At 44.4% G+C, this 18,286-nt stretch overlaps 1 protein-coding gene across 1 annotated transcript in view; it reads right to left on the reverse strand.

The window, feature by feature from the left end:
* Positions 1-16,604, reverse strand: part of LOC119874665 (storkhead-box protein 1-like) — a 45,166-nt gene extending 28,562 nt beyond the window's left edge. The window contains exon 1 of the mRNA XM_038560438.1: positions 16,350-16,604. Coding sequence (XP_038416366.1) covers positions 16,350-16,527 — 178 coding nt within the window. The 5' untranslated portion in view covers positions 16,528-16,604. The remainder of the gene's footprint in view (positions 1-16,349) is intronic.
* Positions 16,605-18,286: the final 1,682 nt, after the last annotated feature.

Consider the following 18,286-nt stretch of genomic DNA (forward strand, 5'->3'; position numbering starts at 1 on the left):
TGGCAGCTCACAGTGTCACAGAGACTCGATGAAAAAGGCCCAGTGTTGACCTCTCCAACACGAGTGTCACGTGGTTGTACATTAACAATAAAGTCCATTATTTCCTGTAATTATGATCTCATTTCACACCCCTTCCTCCCAACTATGAGAAAAAGAACTCTTTCCCCTTTGCTTGACAACAAAAATATTCCATGATCATAGTCTTCTTTTTCTTCAAAATGCTAAATAGATCAGTTTCTCTGGGGTTTTGTCTAACTATGTAATGTATTTATTTTCTTTTTTAGTTGAAATATAATTAATATACCATCAACTTCTTTTCTTAAATCTATAGTCCAAGTTATATTTTCTAAGGCACTGTTACAATGCAAAGAAATTTAGTATGTGCTGTTAACTGTAAACATCATTAGACTGATACATTTTATAGTAGCTTGCTAAAATTATACCTCTTTTGGGCATCATCCCATTTTTCTCAGTTATGCACTTTCAGAATGGACTTTTAAAAAGCATCAGCATATAATATCCTCCCCCCAAAATGGGAGACTCTTTAAATGAAGTATTTTATTCAATCATCTTCATTAAGTGTTTATACTCAAAGTAACATCACTGCCTCATGGAAAAATGGAGGGAAAAAATAAAATCACCCTTAGTCCCATTACCTAAATTCAACTACTATTATATTCACAAATTAATATTCACTGTATTTTTTTTACACAACAAGTGGAATCTGCAGGGGGTCCTGAATGCTGGCCATGGACCAGTCACAGAACCCACCTTATGTATTAGAAACACAGGCTCCTGGCTGTCTGGCTGGTAATCCTGATCCAGGAGATCTGGGGTGAAGCCATACAGTATTTATTAATTTATTAATTTATTTAGTTATTTAAAGTTTCACGATTATTCTGATGCACAGTCAACTTTGGGAATCACCAGTTTCAAGCACAGATTTTAGGTCCCCCAGGCCTGGGTCCAGACCTGGTTCCATCAACTAACATGGTGGAGAAAGGTTATCCAATCTCTCAAAAGCTCAGTTCCCTCATCCACAAAACGGGTGCATCAAAAGCCATTTATAAAAATTCAATGAGGGGACAACTGGGTGATTCAGTGGTTGAGCATCTGCCTTCAGCTCTGGTCACAGTCCCAGGGTCCTGGGATCTAGTCCTGCATCAGGTGCCCCACAGGGAGCCTGCTTCTTCCTCTGCCTATGTCTCTGCCTCTCTGTCTGTGTCTCTCATGAATAAAAAAATAAAATATTAAAAAAATAAATTAAAAAGATAAAAGTTCAATGAGAAAATACTTGGCACTGTGCCCATAAGACAGTCATTATTCAGTACCTAGTACTTCTTATTCTTCCCCATTTTTTCCTATGCACCTTGTTTGATATTTTGTTCTGATTTATACTGCTATGAAACACCACATGCATTTCACATAAACTATGTAGTATAGACATTTTCCATGTGGTTCCATAACCGTCATGACATGTGAACAGCTGTATATCCATCTAGTATGTAGAACTATAATTTACTCTCTACTAATGATATTTAGGTTACTTACAATCTTTCTTTCCTTTTTTTTTAAGATTTTATTTATTTATTTATTTATTTATTTAGAGCACAGGTGAGAGTAAGGGGAGGGGCAGAGGGAGAGAGAGAATCTCAAGCAGACTCCAAGCTGAGAGAGGAGCCTGATTTTGGGGGGGAGGGGGCTCCATCTCAGGACCCTGAGATCAGAAATCAAGAGTAGGACATTCAACCAACTGAGCTCCTCAACCCAGGAGCTCCACAATCTTTCTTAAAAATTGTATAATGTGGGATCCCTGGGTGGCGCAGCAGTTTAGCGCCTGCCTTTGGCCCAGGGCGCAATCCTGGACACCCGGGATCGAATCCCACATCGGCCTCCCAGTGCATGGAGCCTGCTTCTCCCTCTGCCTGTGTCTCTGCCTCTCTCTCTCTCTCTCTGTGTGACTATCATAAATAAATAAATAAATAAATAAATAAATAAATAAATAAATAAATAAATAAATAAATAATTGTATAATGCATAGCTTCCTACATATAGCTCTCTGTAGTTTGGATTGCTACCTTCAAAATAGTTCTAAAAATAGGTTTACTACATCAAACTATGTGAATATTTACATGGCTTTTCGTTACATACTGACAAGATCTTTTCCCCAAAAAATGTGTTTTTCAATTTATACTACCTTTGTCAATATATTAAGATTCTCAGACTTATCTTGCCTTTAACAGATCTGAGTCATTTTTCCCCAGTGTTAAAATATCTAAAAAGATAAACCGAGACACATTAAATTTTTAAAAATTTTCTTGAGCAAACCATTCCAGTTGAGGGTCTCCCCAGTAGAGCAGAAGTATTTATAAAGAAGACAGGGAGGGACGCCTGGGTGGCTCAGCGGTTGGGCATCTGCCTTCAGCTCAGGGTGTGATCCTGGAGTCCGGGGATCAAGTCCCACATCAGGCTCCTTGCATGGAGCCTGCTTCTCCCTCTGCCTGTGTCTCTGCCTCTCTCTCTCTGTGTCTCTCATGAATAAATAAATAAAATCTTAAAAATTAAAAAAAAAGAAGACAGGGAAGTAAAGCAAAGCAATTATTTAATTGTCTATAATTTAAATTTCTGCCTTACGTGGGAAATTTATTCAGCTGTTATGATAGTTGTTCTTGAGTTCCATTTTCTCAGATTCAAGAAAATCTAGATGACTTTGGATTTAATCTGTTTACACAGGCTATGAAAGGCACTAAAGCTACTCCTGTCTAATGGCCTCCTTGTTTAACTATTTTATCAAATGGTACTTTAAAAATTGCCACCAGCACCCAGTTAGCATTAACTATACCTATAAGTATACGTATATTATACTTCTAAATCCATATTACATAGAGAATTGGAGTAGGACATAAAAACTGAAGGTTAGGGGCACTTGGGTGGCTCAGTCTGTTGAGCTTCTGCCTTCAGTTGAGGTCATGATCTTGGGGTCCTGGGATCGAACCCTGCATCAGGCTCCTCAGTGGAAGTCTGCTTCTCCCTCTCCTGCTACAGCTCCCCCTGCTTGTTCTCTCTCTCTCTTTCTCTTTCTCTCTCTCTCATCAAATAAATAAATAAAATTTTTGAAATAAATACTGAAGTTTATAGTCTCCACCCTCAAAGAAGTTACAATCTTTTTTTTTTAATTTTTATTTATTTATGATAGTCACACACAGATAGAGAGAGAGGCAGAGACACAGGCAGAGGGAGAAGCAGGCTCCATGCACCGGGAGCCCGACGTGGGATTCGATCCCGGGTCTCCAGGATCGCGCCCTGGGCCAAAGGCAGGCGCCAAACCGCTGCGCCACCCAGGGATCCCAAGAAGTTACAATCTAATGGGAAAGACACATTCATAGTGAACTGCTAATATAAGCAAGTAGGATACAAATGCCAATCCTTTTAAAATATGTGATTGTATAAATGGTGATCATGCCAACTTTTGTGACTTTTGAGAGGCAGTATCTTAATTGAAATGACTGAGTAATCTTTTTGGCAAGAGGACAAAGTTGGCACAATGACCCACCTACTCAGGAAATTAAATATGTTAGCAATACTATGTTAGCAGTACAGAGGACTGCATTCACTCATTTGAGTGCACATGCTTAAATCATCAGAACTTTTGAGCACCCAGGGTCAGGGCTTAGGGAAAAGTACTCACATTCTCTCTGGCACAATTGCATGTACTCTAAATCCCTCTCCATGAATGTAAAAGCATTTTCTGAATAGACCATACTCTTGACCCTCAGATGGGCCAACACGGATTTACATTCTAACAGAGAAGGCAACCTTCCAGTCACTGAAATTATGTGAACTCACCAATTCACATCAAACTGCTCTTTAGAAATAACTTCAATTCACATTCTGTTAGCATGAAAATGATCCCTCCCTCTTCTACTAATAAATCTCCAGAAATTTTAAAGGAACAGGGGGACAGGGGGTAAAAAATAATTGAAAGCAATATAATGCTTATTTCAGCAAAGCTCCCTTTTTTCTTTCATCTGTAACGCCATTTAAAAAGTTTACACACATTAAAAGGTATTATGCACAATGTGACTTTATCAACTTATCATTTTGAGTCCATATAAATTTAAAATATAACTTACTCAAATTACATGCAAATTAGCTGATTAAATTTGCTGTTACAGTTTTCAGCACAAGTATAGCTACTTACAGCTGGACTTTAAGGAAGCTGGTCATTTTATAAGGAGTGATCCTCGACTTCAGAACAAAAGAAACTGGTATTATATTAAGAAAATGACATTTTTGAGTCTTCTGAGCCTTGTTTTCTCCATAGAACCAAAGAGATATAGAAGTGCACCTTTTTCAAAGAAAGTAGGGGGGAAATCACCAGATTAAAACTTTTCTGTACAATAAACCTTTTATCATTAGCCATACAGGCTGAGCGCATGCCATCAGCAATTTCCATCTGATTTTGTCTTTGTGGGCTTCTCCAAACTGAAGACTTGCCTCCGTTACAAGAAGCTTCTATTCTCTTTCTGGTCTTTATTTATTCCTTGATTTGGCATAAGTAGTTTAAAACATAAATCAACCCTTTCCACATGAAAAAGATGGAAGATCTAAAACAGCAGAGGAGAAGGACAACAACGAACACTGTCATCCAAAGGAACAGCATGACACTCCATATGTTGGGCCTGGACCAAAGAGCTGGTGCTTGCTTGTAACATCTGGAGATCTCTTTACAGAACTGTCTGAGAGTGCTGTGTGCTTTGTGAGCCAGTTTAACCCAGAACAATGCCAACATCCCTCACTTTTTTGCCTTTGAATGCTAAATCTAAGACACTTGCACAGCCTGAACAAAAAAAAATAAAACAAAGTGTCCAGTTTCCAAATGACACTGATGTAGCCTCTTTAGAATAAATGGGTGCCACTCCCCCTGCACTCCCCTCTTCTCTCCCCGCTTTGAAGCCTGGTCAAGTGGGAGCATCCTCAACTGCCTCTAGTCCATGTTGACACTGTCTGAGGCTAGGAAGGGAATGCTTTACCAACTCACATCTACACTGGCTCCTTCCTGGGAAATGCAAGGTAGCAGCTGTGGTTTTCTTTGTCTCTGTGATGGTGGAGAATTTGGGGCTCACTTATCTATAGAATAATCAGGTTTGCGAATCATTGCTCTAGTGACAAGGTCAAAAGGAAAACACCAAAGATGGTACTTAATTCTTCATTTGTAAAACTGGCAGTGACCACTTGAGAGTAACATTGCACCATTTCCTCACAACGCAAATGATCTGGGATGCTTGGGTGGCTCAGTGGTTGGGTGCCTCCCTTTAGCCTATGGTGTGATCCTGGAGTCCTGGGATCCAGTCTCTGCATCAGGCTCCCTGCAGGGGAGCCTGCTTCTCCCTCTGCCTATGTCTCTGCCTTTCTCTCTCTGTGTCTCTCATGAGTAAATAAATAAAATCTTTATAAAAAAATGCAAATGATCTATAAGAAGCTGATACTATAGGGCCTCCCAGATAAATAAAAAAGTTCCAAACAAGACCAAACGTATCAGCTACTACAGCATGTTTAATGGTTCAATATACCTAAAAGGCAAATACTCTTCACCCTGAGTTAAAATTCAAACTCTAACTATATCTTGCTTATAAAACACACATTAAAACAGAAGGATACAAAAGACTAAAATGCTAGGCATGGAATCTACATTTAAAAAAATTCACAAGAGGATCTGGGGCTCAGTTGGTTAATTCACAAGAGGATCTGGGTGGCTCAGTTGGTTAAGCGTCTGACTCTTGGTTTCAGCTCAGGTCATGATCTCAGGGTTATAAGATCGAGCCCTGCGTTTGGCTCAATGGAGAGTCTGCTTAAGATTCACTCTCTCCTTCTCTCTTTGCCCCTCTCCCCATTATGCACTCACTCTCTCTAAAAAAACGACAACGACAAAACCCAAAAGATTGGGGTGCCTCAATGGCTCAGTCAGTTAAGCATCTGCCTTCGGCTCAGGTCATGATCCCAGGGTCCTAAGATAGAGCCCCACGTAAGGCTCCCTGCTCAGTGGGGAGTCTGCTTCTCCCTCTCCCTCTGCCCTGAATCATTCCTCTCTCTTCCCCCCGCCCTCTATCTCAAATAAACAAATTAAATCTTAAAAGAAATTTTTAAAAAAGAAATTACAGTACAAGAGAAAAAATTCTCAATGATAATGAAGAAAGCCAAAACCTTCATCCCACAGAAATGATTATCAGTTTTGGTGTATGATGCCACTCATATGAAGTTCAAAAAAGGAATGAACACATATTTGGCAAACTTACAAAACAAAATCAAATGAAGGAGTAACAGAAATTTCAGGATAATTATTATCTTTGGTGGAGAGAGAAGAGGATGCTGTTGAAGAAAAGTGCAAAGATGCTGCATGTCATTCTTAAATCACGGATGCACACATTTTGTTTTAATATTATTATGTGTGTGTGTGTTTATGTATGTATGTACATATTTTGTGGAAATTTTTTATGTATACCACTTGGTATTTGGAAACTTTTACATATTTATCAGTTGTGGGTCACTGTGCCAACGGCTGTACTGATATATTCTAACAAGACCATGTCCAGATCTGGAGCTATGATATTAGTCATTACTTCATTAAGCTTGCAATTCTCTGCCATTCTGCACCTGTCATACTTCAGAGCTAAATGGCGTTGAGACAGAAATTTCCATCCTGAACCTTTCAAGTCTTTGATAGTAGTCTTAATCTCTGTGAGCCTCTTCTTCAAAGACACAAAAGATTTTATGACTTTTATTGGAGGTGGAGAGACCCAGGGCTTCCACATCGCTCTCAATGCAAACAGTCCCTACTTACCCAGTCTCTAGATTGGGAAGGCAATCTAGAGATCCTCACAGTTGCTGAGAACATCAATTCCAACTCCATCTTCTGTGGACTTGGTTTTATGAGCTCCACTGATCCCCTGACAAAGCCAAAGTTTAATAAATGAAAATGGTCTCATTAAAAAGAGAGAGAGAGAAATGACAACCAGTTTTAAATGGGTTGACAGCTCAGACTCTGGAATCAGATTAGCGGGTTGAAATTTGAGATTGCTTACTCATGCAAGATTACTCTCTGAACCTCAGTTTTCTCCTCTACAAAATAGAAATAATGTTATCATTACCCCTATAAGGATTAAAGGAGACAATGTATCAAAGTGCTTGGAATAATTCCTGACCCATATGACCAACTCTTGGAGTAGCACCAGTACACATTTAATAAAATGAAGGAGCATATGGCGTAAAGATTGTGTTCTAGAATGTTCCTTCTTCAGTATAAGAGGAAACATTAAAGATACAGGAAGAGGAGAAGATGCTAGAATAACCCCCACTGCCTGGGAGTGCTCAGAGACATGGTTTCTGAAGTACTGATTTCTTTGCTCTACATCGGCGCTTCGCAGTTACAAACTTAAAGCTTCTTTCTTATTTTTTTTTTAACAAATTAATAATCAGACTCTGATGAAAGGAAAGTGATCAACCCAGGAAAACTGTGGTCACAAAATCCCCCGTAACAACAAACCATTCATCTCTCCTAAGATTCTTTATTAACTCCAAAGTCAGCAGGCTTTCCAAGTCACCCTACCCTGCGCTGCGCAAGACCATTCGAGAAGGAACCCATGGGGAAAGGATGGGTCATCAGAATCTAGGGGGCAAGACTTTATGGATCAAGCACAGCTGCATCAAGCCGAAGTCAAAGAGGGAAGGAACCAAGGATTGGTGCAGGGGTGGCCACAAACACCTACAGCTCTCTGGGGTGAGCATGTAGGAATGTCCTGCTGACAGCAGGCTTGGAACTGCACCACCGCCCCATGAACAGAACACAGCCTAAAGGGCCAAGAGCCAAAGGTTTGGGAATATCTACAAAGAAATAAAACTTCATCTTGAGAATCCTATCAATCCTCCAAGGGGTTAAATATGTAGACAGCTCTCCCCCTTTCCCACCATGAAGGGGTCAGCCTGGAATTTCTGAAATAAAGTTCCTTAGAAGAGCAGGTACTGAGCTCTATTGTCCTATCAATGGGTACCTAAGGGGAACTTTAGTTTCTAGAAAAATCTTGGTGGGGGGCGCTACCTAGAAAGGCAGAGATGTAATCATAATCTTTTATTGCAAAGGTGTGAAAGGAAAAATTGCCTAAACCCTGGAGGGAAAGTAGAGGGAGGGTATCTGACCCAGCACTGGAGGAAGGCTGGCACACAGGAGGATGCTGACCGCAACTTTCCCCAGGAAGTAACAAAGCAGAAGCCTGGCAGCTGTGCTTCGAGCCAGCAGCCCCTCAGCACCCTGGGCTGCCTGAGGACACGGGCTGCTGCAATCCCAGGTGGGAAGAAGATGAAATACCACCAGATTGTACTACAGCCCCTGAAGACATTGGTAAGCCTTTAGGGCCTCCAGGGACCCCTAGATTCATGAGAAGAAGGTTATTCTGGACGTACTACTAATCAGCCAGCATTCAGCAGATTGAGGGACTTTATACGCTCCCCTTGTGTTTGGTATTGGGAAAGGAGAAGGGGACATCCTGGTTTCAGAGACAAGTCATTTTGCATCAACAGATGTGCTCTTACTTTAGAAAATTCTATTTGAGGGCCTTCACAAGAATTTGAAAAAATAGAGGAATTTTATTGTGTGTTTTAAGAGTTAAACTGACAGCACGGAGGTATGCTCTCATATTGTTAACATCACAAGAACAGCTTCACGCCCAGTCTGTTCCACGTGGTGTCCACCACCACCCTGTGGACTTTCTTATCAGTTGGGTCTGCCCTCCCAGGAGGATTTACCATTATCTCCACCCCAAAATGACTCTGATGGATCCTCTTTACCTTAAGTTATTTATCAAATTCTTCAGAGATACCTCTCATTCTGGTTTTTGACAGTGTCCTAATTTACTGTTCTTTATCAAGAGAGATTGACTGTGGGGCGCCTGGGGTGACTTAGTCAGGCGTCTGACTCCAGATTCATCTCAGTCATGATCTCAGGGTCGTGAAATCAAGTCCCGCATCAGTCTCTGCAATGGGCATGGAGCCTGCTTGGGCTTCTCTCTCTTTCCCTCTGCCCCTCCCTCCAACCTGCTCATTCACTCTCTTTCTCGCTCTCCAAAAAAAAAAAAAAAAAAAAAAAAAAAAAAAAAAGGATTGATATTAAAAAATCAAAAGCTGCTTTAAACATCCTCTGATGCCAGTGTGATTCAAGTTTATTAAAAAGTTCTTCGCACAGGATCTTCTTAAGGATAAATTTATTTAGGGCACCTGGGTGGCTCAGTCCATTAAGCCTCTGCTTTTAGCTCAGGTCATGGTCTCAGGATCTTGGGATCGAGCACCACATTGGGCTCTTTGCTCACCGGGGAGCCTGCTTCTCCCTCTCACTCTCCCTCTGTGCTCTCACCGCGCCCTCTCACATAGATAAATAAAATCTTTTAAAAAAGGTAAATTTATTTCTATATGTGCATATATGTAATACTTATATATTAGATTATATTCACAGCTTGTACCTTATCAAGACATCTGTTTAACCTCTTCATTCAGATAAACCAGATTATTAATTTAAAAAGTTACCAAAAAAAGTCTGCAATTGTTATGTCTACAGCTATAATACAGAATGGAAGGATTCAAAACTTGTTTTACAAATGCATAAAATGAGGAGAACAATGACACAAGTACATCTCCAACCCCCAAAGGACCATGGTAAAGCCCACCTCATATACATCTTTGTGGGAGATACTGTACACAGGATGAAACCTTTAAAATTATTTGTAGCAAGTAGTTTGTATCCAACAAACCTCTCTGGGTTTTTTACCCCAAAACACCTGAGTGCTTTCACTCTAGCACAAAAGACAGAGACAAACATTTTTCAGTCTTATGCTTTTAAAAAGAATTTGGTGATAACTGGAAAATTTACCTCTTAATACAAGAGGGAAACAAACATGTGCTCAAGATCAGAATTAAGCCCTACCAGATAAAATTTACAAATATCTGCCAAGCCTCTCAGTTATCACAGCAAGCCTGGGAGTCTCCAAAGTTCATTCTAAATGCTTTATTACAATGAAACTGACACACCTTGGCTGAAAACATCTTTGAGCCAGAGTGAGGTATTCCATAAAAATATTTTTATGACTATCCAGAAATTAATAAAACTTGACATGCATCATCGTTTGCTGTTTAGACTTCATCCTGAGATTTTAATAGGAGAGGTAAGGTTCTCTGAGAGGGATGCCCATGTCTGAAACTTTTCTGGATATTCTACAGACCCCCATCCAGTGCTCTGTGTTTATTGGATGCTCAATGCCTTGTCTTCACAGAATAAAATCCCAGGAGGCCCCACATGACCTGGAGGCCAAGAGCCCCTCTGACCTCATCTCCTGTCCTGCCTCCCATTCTTTCACTGGCTCAACAAGCCTCAGCCTCGTTGGCTCTTTCCGTTCCTCCAACATGTCAAGCTGATTTCCGTGTGCTCTTGCATTGTTGGCAGACTGCTCATCAGTCAAGTGCCACGTGAAATGAGATGTTATGACAGGGAAGTCACTCAAAACACTGGTGGGGAAGGACACTAGCTTTGGGGGCAAAAAGTGAAGTATTTGCTGTCCTTTGCCTAAGCCTTGCAGAAAGATTCTTCACCACACAAAGTAATGAACCGACCTGTTTGGTGCAAAGGAAGCTCAAACAGAGTGGTACAAGGCAACAGCCTGGACCCTGGCACTGGTTTCTCTTTTCTGTTGTGTCACTGAAGAGAAAAGAAGAACGTAGCCACTTCCAGCCAAGCCAGTTGCCACTGAGCCATCTGGTCCCCTAAATTGTTGGGAGAGTATGTGTATTGGAAGGAAATTTTGGTCCGGACAACCTGACCAAAGGGAAGGGAAGGGTAGGGAAGAGGAAAAGAGAAGACAAGACAAAACAAAACTCACTGTCTGCACCCAGATCCTAGCTCTTTCTCTTACTAACTAGGTGTCCTTGGAGAAGTAATTGCTTTTCTGTCCCTCAATTTCTTCATCTATAAAATGGGTAAAATAATGATACCTAAATAGGATGGCTGTCTTAAAGATTCATTAATAATATGCTAAGTGAAATAAGAGAAAGCAAAAGACTATGTTATTTCATTTATATGTGGCATCTAAACAACAAAACAAATTAACAAACAAGTAAAAAGTAGAAACAGACGCATAAATACCAAAAACAAACTAGCGGTTGTGAGGGGGTTGGGAGAGTGGGGGGAGAGCAAACTGCATGGAGGAAAGAGGGAGACAGGCCTGCAGTTATGGAGTGAATATGGGATGAGAGGTACAGCATGGCGAATATAGTCAATGGTGATGGAATAGTGTTGAATGGTGATAGATAACAACTACATTTGTAATGAGCATGGCAAAACATATAGACTTGTTGAATCCCTATGTTGTACACCTGAAACTAATGTAACATTGTGTGTCAATATTATACGTTAACTTAAAAAAATTGGTTAATAAAAATAAAGCACTTAGACAATAATAAAGGATCAATAAATGTTGACTATTATCCCATTTCTCCTCATCACTCTTTATCCCATCACCTGCATAAATTTTACAGCACTTGTAACTATGTGACATTCTCATGTCTTTGGTTTTCGAAATGTCTGTTGCCCCATTAGAATGGAACCTCCAGGGACGCCTGGGTGGCTCAGCAGTTGAGCGTCTGCCTTTGGCTCAGAGCGTGATCCTGGGGTCCCAGGATTGAGTCCCACATCAGGTTCCCCACAAGAAGTCTGCTTCTCCCTCTGCCTATGTCTCTGCCTCTGTGTCTCTCATGAATAAATAAAATCTTAAAAAAAAAAAAAAAAAAAAAAAATGGAACCTCCAAAAGTACAAGGACTGTGTCTGACGGGTTTTCCACTTCAGTTCCCAGAACAAATCCTAGAAAACAGATGGAGTTCCAGTTGTTGAATAAATCAGTACCTCTCATTCAAAAAACTTCATAACACTCATTAATCAATCCCAACCATCAGTCTACAAATATTATTTAATATTAAGTTGACTCAAATAAACAAAATAAACTTTTGGGGGATTATATACAAACTTTTTTGGAGAATATACATTTTTGTTTGTTTTGGGGGTTGTTATTATTTAAAGGTTTTATGTATTTATTTGAGAGAAAGAGCAAGAGCAGCAGGGGTGGGTGGCAGGGAGCAGAGGGAGAAGGACAAGGAGACTCTGTGCTGAGTGCAGAGCCCAACATGGGGCTTGATGTGGGGCTCAATCCTACAACCCCAAGATCATCATGACCTGAACCAAAATCAAAAGGTGGTCACTTAACCAACTAAGCCACCCAGGTGCCCCTGTTGTTTTTTAAATAAACTCTACCCCGAACTTGGGGCTCAAACTCAGGGATCCAAGATCAAGAGTCACATGCTCTACCAACTGAGCCAGCCAGGCACCTCTAGAAAAGAAAGAAAGGAAAGAAAAGGAAAGGAAAGGAGAAAGAAAGAAAGAAAAAGAATTTTTTTTTTAAAGATTTTATTTATTTATTCATGAGAGACACAGACACAGGCAGAGGGAGAAGCAGGCTCCATGCTGGGAGCCTGATGTGGGTCTCCAGGATCAGGCCCTGGGCTGAAGGCGGCGCTAAACCGCTGAGCCACTGGGGCTGCCCTGAAAGCGCCTGCGTGGCTCATTCAGTTAAGCATCTGATTCTATGTTTCAGCTCAGGTCTTGATCTCAGGGTGGTAACGTCCAGCCCCCAGCAATGGGCTCCCCGCTCAGCATGAAGCCTACTTAAGATTCTTTCTCTCCTTCTGCCTCTGCTCCTCCCTGCCTCCCTCTCAAAACAAAAACAATAACAAAACAAAACAAAACAAAAAAAAAACAGAAAAAAAAACAAAGAACAAAACACACACACACACACAAACCCCTCAATTCTGTCTTAAAGTTTTATTTTAAGAAACCACTTCAAGAGAGCAACTCCTTTTGAGAAAACCAATAAGATACTGAAATAGAATAAAATCTTGGTGCCCATAAATTCTAAACAATTTTATAATATAAAACAGAAGTTCTGATTTAAAGTCTAAAAAGCATATAGCATATTTGGTGCTAAGTATTTGAAGACTGAAGGATAAAGTGGAAACCTATAAAGAACCACTGGCAGGGACAGAGAACCAAGCCATGCCATACCCCCTGAGATGTGAAGTCAGGGACCCTATGGCATTGACTGCTTGATCTGACTACAGCTGGCAGGTGGGAAAACCCCATGAGCCCCAGCAGGAGGAGCATGTGCACTCCATACACAGGTCTGTGGGAAGGCCCTCCAGACACAACCCAGCTAAAATGGTGTCTTAAGGAAATACTCCTTGACCATGGCATGTACCTTAGAGTGTGACCACTCAAATACAGCTCCCATCACCTATCCCCACAACTGTGTCTATGGACTTAGCCAGAGCTCCTGGGTCTAATCCCTCCCAGTCCCATCCACCACTCCCACTGGCCCCAGAATTCTCCGTATATCAACAATCAAATCATGTCACCCCCTCCCTGCTACTAGTGGCTTCTAAATCATTACATCTGGGCCTAGCCTCCTTTTGCACTGTTGGATCACATCCGTCTCCCCGCCACCCAAACCAGCCCATTTCCAAACATGTCATGAGCAACCTCACATCTACTAACTCTGCTCATGCTCTTGCCTGCATAGGAAAGCTGTCCTGTTCTGAAGGAACCCCTTGCACCCCACACCTGCACAAGGTCTAGCTCAAGTCTCATCTCTGTGAAACCTCTCTACCAGCTCACAAGGCAGAAAGACCTGCTCCTTGCTCCCTTTTCAAAGCACTTCCCAGTTTTGTGGGAGTCTCCCAAGAAAGACTGCACACCTCACCAGTCTTTACAATCTCAGGAGAGACACAGAGACTGGAACTAGTACGCACTCAATAGACACATATGGGATTTACTCAAAATCTACAGCACAAATTTGAAATGTTCCTAGTTTCCTGAACACACATGTCCCATCTAAGGATCCTGGAAATCCAAAGCCTAAGCTTTTTGCTACATGCCCAGAGAAGATAATTTCTAAGGAGTGAATCTGACTATTCCAAATCAAAACTTCTCCTTTGACTTGCTTATTTTGCTTCATTTTGTTGGATCCATTATCACCTCCTCATTGCCCAACGCTCACCTGAAGTTTTACAGTTGGTTAGAACCACATACTTTTGGAATTACAGGCAAAAGTAATTTGGAATTGCTTGCACCTTTGATAGAGCAGACACCAGAGCCTGCAGCAGAAACGGAGGTTCCCACAGAGAATTAGTAGATAAACTCTCGCCAACAATTTAGCATTTTACGGTCATTACTGAAGCACAACTGGAATTCCAGTAGAAATTCTGAACCCCCAAAGCAGTTCAAAAGAAAGTGACCACTTGGATCCCAGCAGGCACCACTCCTGCTCCTTTATCTGATGCTTCTGTTTCAAGAGGCGGTGTCTTTGCTTCCCATCATGGTACTGAGTTCCGGGCTGAGCTGAGCAATGCAGCTGCTGCCCCCACCAGCTACCAGTCAGCTTGAGACGACTCTAGCTAATCAGCCGGATCAGGGCAAGAGTCAATCAACTACAGCAATTTGGAACCTTTCAAACTGCCAGAATATTTCTCTTTGGTTAATATGTAACAGGTTCTCAAATCCTACGATTTTACAAATTCTGCCTAGATGAAAAAAAAAAAATTAAAAATGTGAACTGAAACATTTACAAATCAAATGCTATTGATACAATGCCTGGGATGTCAAAATGGCATTAGCTTGGAGGACAAGGGTAGAGGGGAAATCAGATTGGCCATGTGCTGATAAATTTCAAAGATGGACGATGGGCACATGGGAATTCAATACAAGATTTTTGAATTATGCTACTTTTACATGCTTGAGATTTTTGAAAATGAAAAGGGAAAAACAGGAATGAAGTCAAGTTTAAAAGTAAACTATTAAAATGCTGTTATCTATACAGGGCATTAAAAATAACTACGTACATCCCTACTTTCTGATGTGTTGCAGCCCTACCTACAAGAGCAGATCAAGTCTCGGAGGCATTAACCTTGGCCCCTTTACTAAGGCAGCTTAATTACAGGTACTCCACTGAGGTTTTTGGTAAAGTAAAAAAGAAAAAAATAAATAAAGCACCTTTTGAAATTTAGCGCAGGTTACAAAACACACAAGATGCAAGCAAGCCTTCCTGGTTTATTGTCTACTCGATTCAAAGGAAGCTTTGTAAAGATTTCTGCTATACAAAAACAGGCAAGATACAACTAAATTTTTTAAATGCTATAAATGTGCGACAGGCATACAGGAAGACACATTAGCAGGTATTAGCTAATCCGGCAGAGGAAGGCAGCCTGGCAACACCGGGAACGGGAACGGGTAACGAAAAAGGCGGCTTTACAGTCTTTTCGCGTTTGAACTTTTGACCTCCTCCCAAAATGTCATGAAAGAATTTTTAAGCCGTGGTACTTAGAAAGAATGCTTTCTTTCTTGAAATCGTTTCATTAAACACTGCTATTTACTATATGCGCTTTTACCCGCTGGGCCCAAGGCACAAAACTAAAAAGTGTATTCTAACAAGACATGCGACCTGGACGAAGAATACAGGAGTGCATTTACAAAAAATACAGGAGTGCAATTACTAAATAAACAAATAAATAAATAAAAATAAGAAAATCGACAGCAAGTCACGCAACCCGGGAAGCGCGCAGCGACCATCTCCTATGCCCCGTACACCCCCTTCTTTTGTTGAGGATCAGACTCCCCCCCCCCCCAATTTCCTCGTGTCCCTTCTTCCCTTCAAGCGCACCTTGGAAAGGTGTAACTGGAAGCAAAACGAAATCTGCAGGTCCGCCTGGCGCCGAGCGGCGGGCGCGCGAACCCCGCGGAGCCCCGAGCCCCGGGCCGCGCCCCCCGGGCCGACGGCGGGGAGCCACGGAAGGCGGTCGGGGCGCGGGGGGGCGGCAGCAGCGCCCGAAGGCCCGCGGCTACCGGAGGCGACCGGGATCCTCTCCGGACTCCTCGGGACCGCGCGCCCAAGGGCAGCCCCGCCGCCGAGCCTCCAGCGCCGCCGCCTACCTGCCGGCCGCAGGCACCGCCCCGCAGGAGCGCAGGGCTGCGCCGCAGGGAGGCTCCGGCGCGCGGCGGGGGGAGGCGGGGGGGGAAAGGTACGAATCCCCGTTTGGGGTGCCAGGAAGTTCCCCAATCCCGCGCCCGCGGAGGCCCGCCGGCCCCTCCCCCGGCCGGGGCTCGCGCGCGGAGGGCGGCGCGGGGCGCGCGGGGGAGGCAGGCGGCCGGGGCAGGGAGTGGGGGGCGGGGGTTGGGGGGCCGGGGCCCGGGCGCGGCAGCCGGACTCACCGAGGCAGCGGATGTGGAAGCCCGAGGGCGGCCGCAGCGCCCGGCGCGTCCAGCCCTCGCGCAGCGCCTCCAGGTGCTCCTCCTTGCCCTGGATCAGCAGGACCTGCTCGTCGATCCAGCCCAGGAAGAAGGTCTCGGCCACCGCGGCCGTGACCCTCTTGTTCCAGAAGTGCTGCATGTTCTCGGCTTTGAAGTCGGCGAAGATCTCGTAGCCGATGTGGTGCCGGGCGAGCTGGCGCGGCGGGGCGGGGGGCGCGGGCGGGGCGGCGGCGGCGGCGGCGGCGGCGGCCCGCTCCCCCGCCGGCCCCTCGGCCGGGCCCAGCACGATGGCCAGGGAGTGGGGCGCGATCTGCAGAAACTTCTCCATCTTCCGAAGCCGCGGGCGCCCCCGCCGCGCGGGCCCCGCTCGCCGCCGCCGCCGCCGCCGCTCCGGGAACAGCCGCCGGGACGTCGCTGCGCGGCAGGCGGGGAGCGTTAGTGCCCCCCCGCGCCCGGGCTGGCCGCGCCCCCCCGCGCCCCCCCGCGCCCCGGCGCCCCGCGCCGCCCCGGGGTCGCCGCGCCGGGAAGGGGAGGGTGCGCGGCGCCCGCTCGGCCCGAGGTCCGGCGCGAGTTACCTGCAGCCGCGGGCCACCGGGCGGGCAGCGCTCATTCTCCAGCGGCGGCACCCTCGCCTCCCTCGGCGCCCCGCGGCCCCGGCAGGGGGCGGAGACGCGGGAGGAGGAGGGCACTTCGCGCCGAGGCCGGGGCACCCTCCTGGTTGGACTTGGCCAGAGAAGTCTCCAGGAGGCCCAAGTGGAAGGTGGTGGGGGTGGCCCCGAAGGCCGGGGCGGGGTGGCGGTGAGGGAGGTGTTTAGGTGGCAGGGCTCAGGGGAGACCTGGAGCCCGGGGCGGGGGGGGGGGGGGGGGGGCATGGCGACACTCGGAAGGCAAGGATTCCCGAGCAGAGTGTCGCTCCTCCCCACGCTCCACCCACCCCCTCCACCTCCTGCTGGAACAAGTGGATTAGCTGACTGGTTGATGGGCCCTTGGAAGTGGCTTTTTTAAAAAACTTAGTCAAACCTCGAAAATGTGTCATCAGCCCCTCCTCCCAAACTCTTGTGGAACTCCCCTGTCATATCTCCATCACGCACCGTGGGCCGGCTACAGAAGCAGCCCAGTAATTCCCCCCCTGTTACATGCACAACAGTCCCTTTACGAAGACGATACAGATATTACCAGGAAAAAGTAACAATCATGCTTTAAAAGAAAAAGAAAAACTCTTCGTTAAGGTTTCTGCGCAAAATTGTGTCTTGCTCATTTTTCACTGAGAAAAACTATATTGTCATGTATCTAAAGCAATGACTATCAGAAGAAGCATTAGGGGTTAATGCTCCGCGGGAATGATTTTCCCAGTATAAAGAATGTTGGCTAGAATGCACAAAAAACTACCTCTTGAAAGATTGCTTGGAGCTTTGAAACAACAGGCTTTCCATTTTCTGCTACTCTTGTACAGGAAAGGTCTTAGGGCCATGTTTTTGTTTTGTTTTGTTTTTAAGATTTTATTTATTTATTCATGAGAAACACACAGAGAGAGGCAGAGACACAGGTAAAGGGAGAAGCAGGCTCCATGCAGGGAGCCTCATGTGGGACTCGATCCCGGATCTCCAGGATCACACCCTGGGCTGAAGGCAGTGCTAAACCGCTGAGCCACCAGGGCTGCCCAAGGGCCATGGTTTTTTATATATATATATATATATTTTAAGATTTATGTATTTATTTATGACAGACAGAGAGAGAGAGAGGCAGAGACACAGGAGGAGGGAGAAGCAGGCTCCATGCTGGGAGCCCGACGCGGGACTCTATCCGGGGACTCCAAGATCGTGCCCTGGGCCAAAGGCAGGCACTAAACCGCTGAGCCACCCAGGGATCCCCCAAGGGGCCATGTTTTAATGAAGGGT

This window comes from Canis lupus, chromosome 16 (assembly GCF_011100685.1).
Source record: "Canis lupus familiaris isolate Mischka breed German Shepherd chromosome 16, alternate assembly UU_Cfam_GSD_1.0, whole genome shotgun sequence".
NCBI lineage: Eukaryota > Metazoa > Chordata > Mammalia > Carnivora > Canidae > Canis > Canis lupus.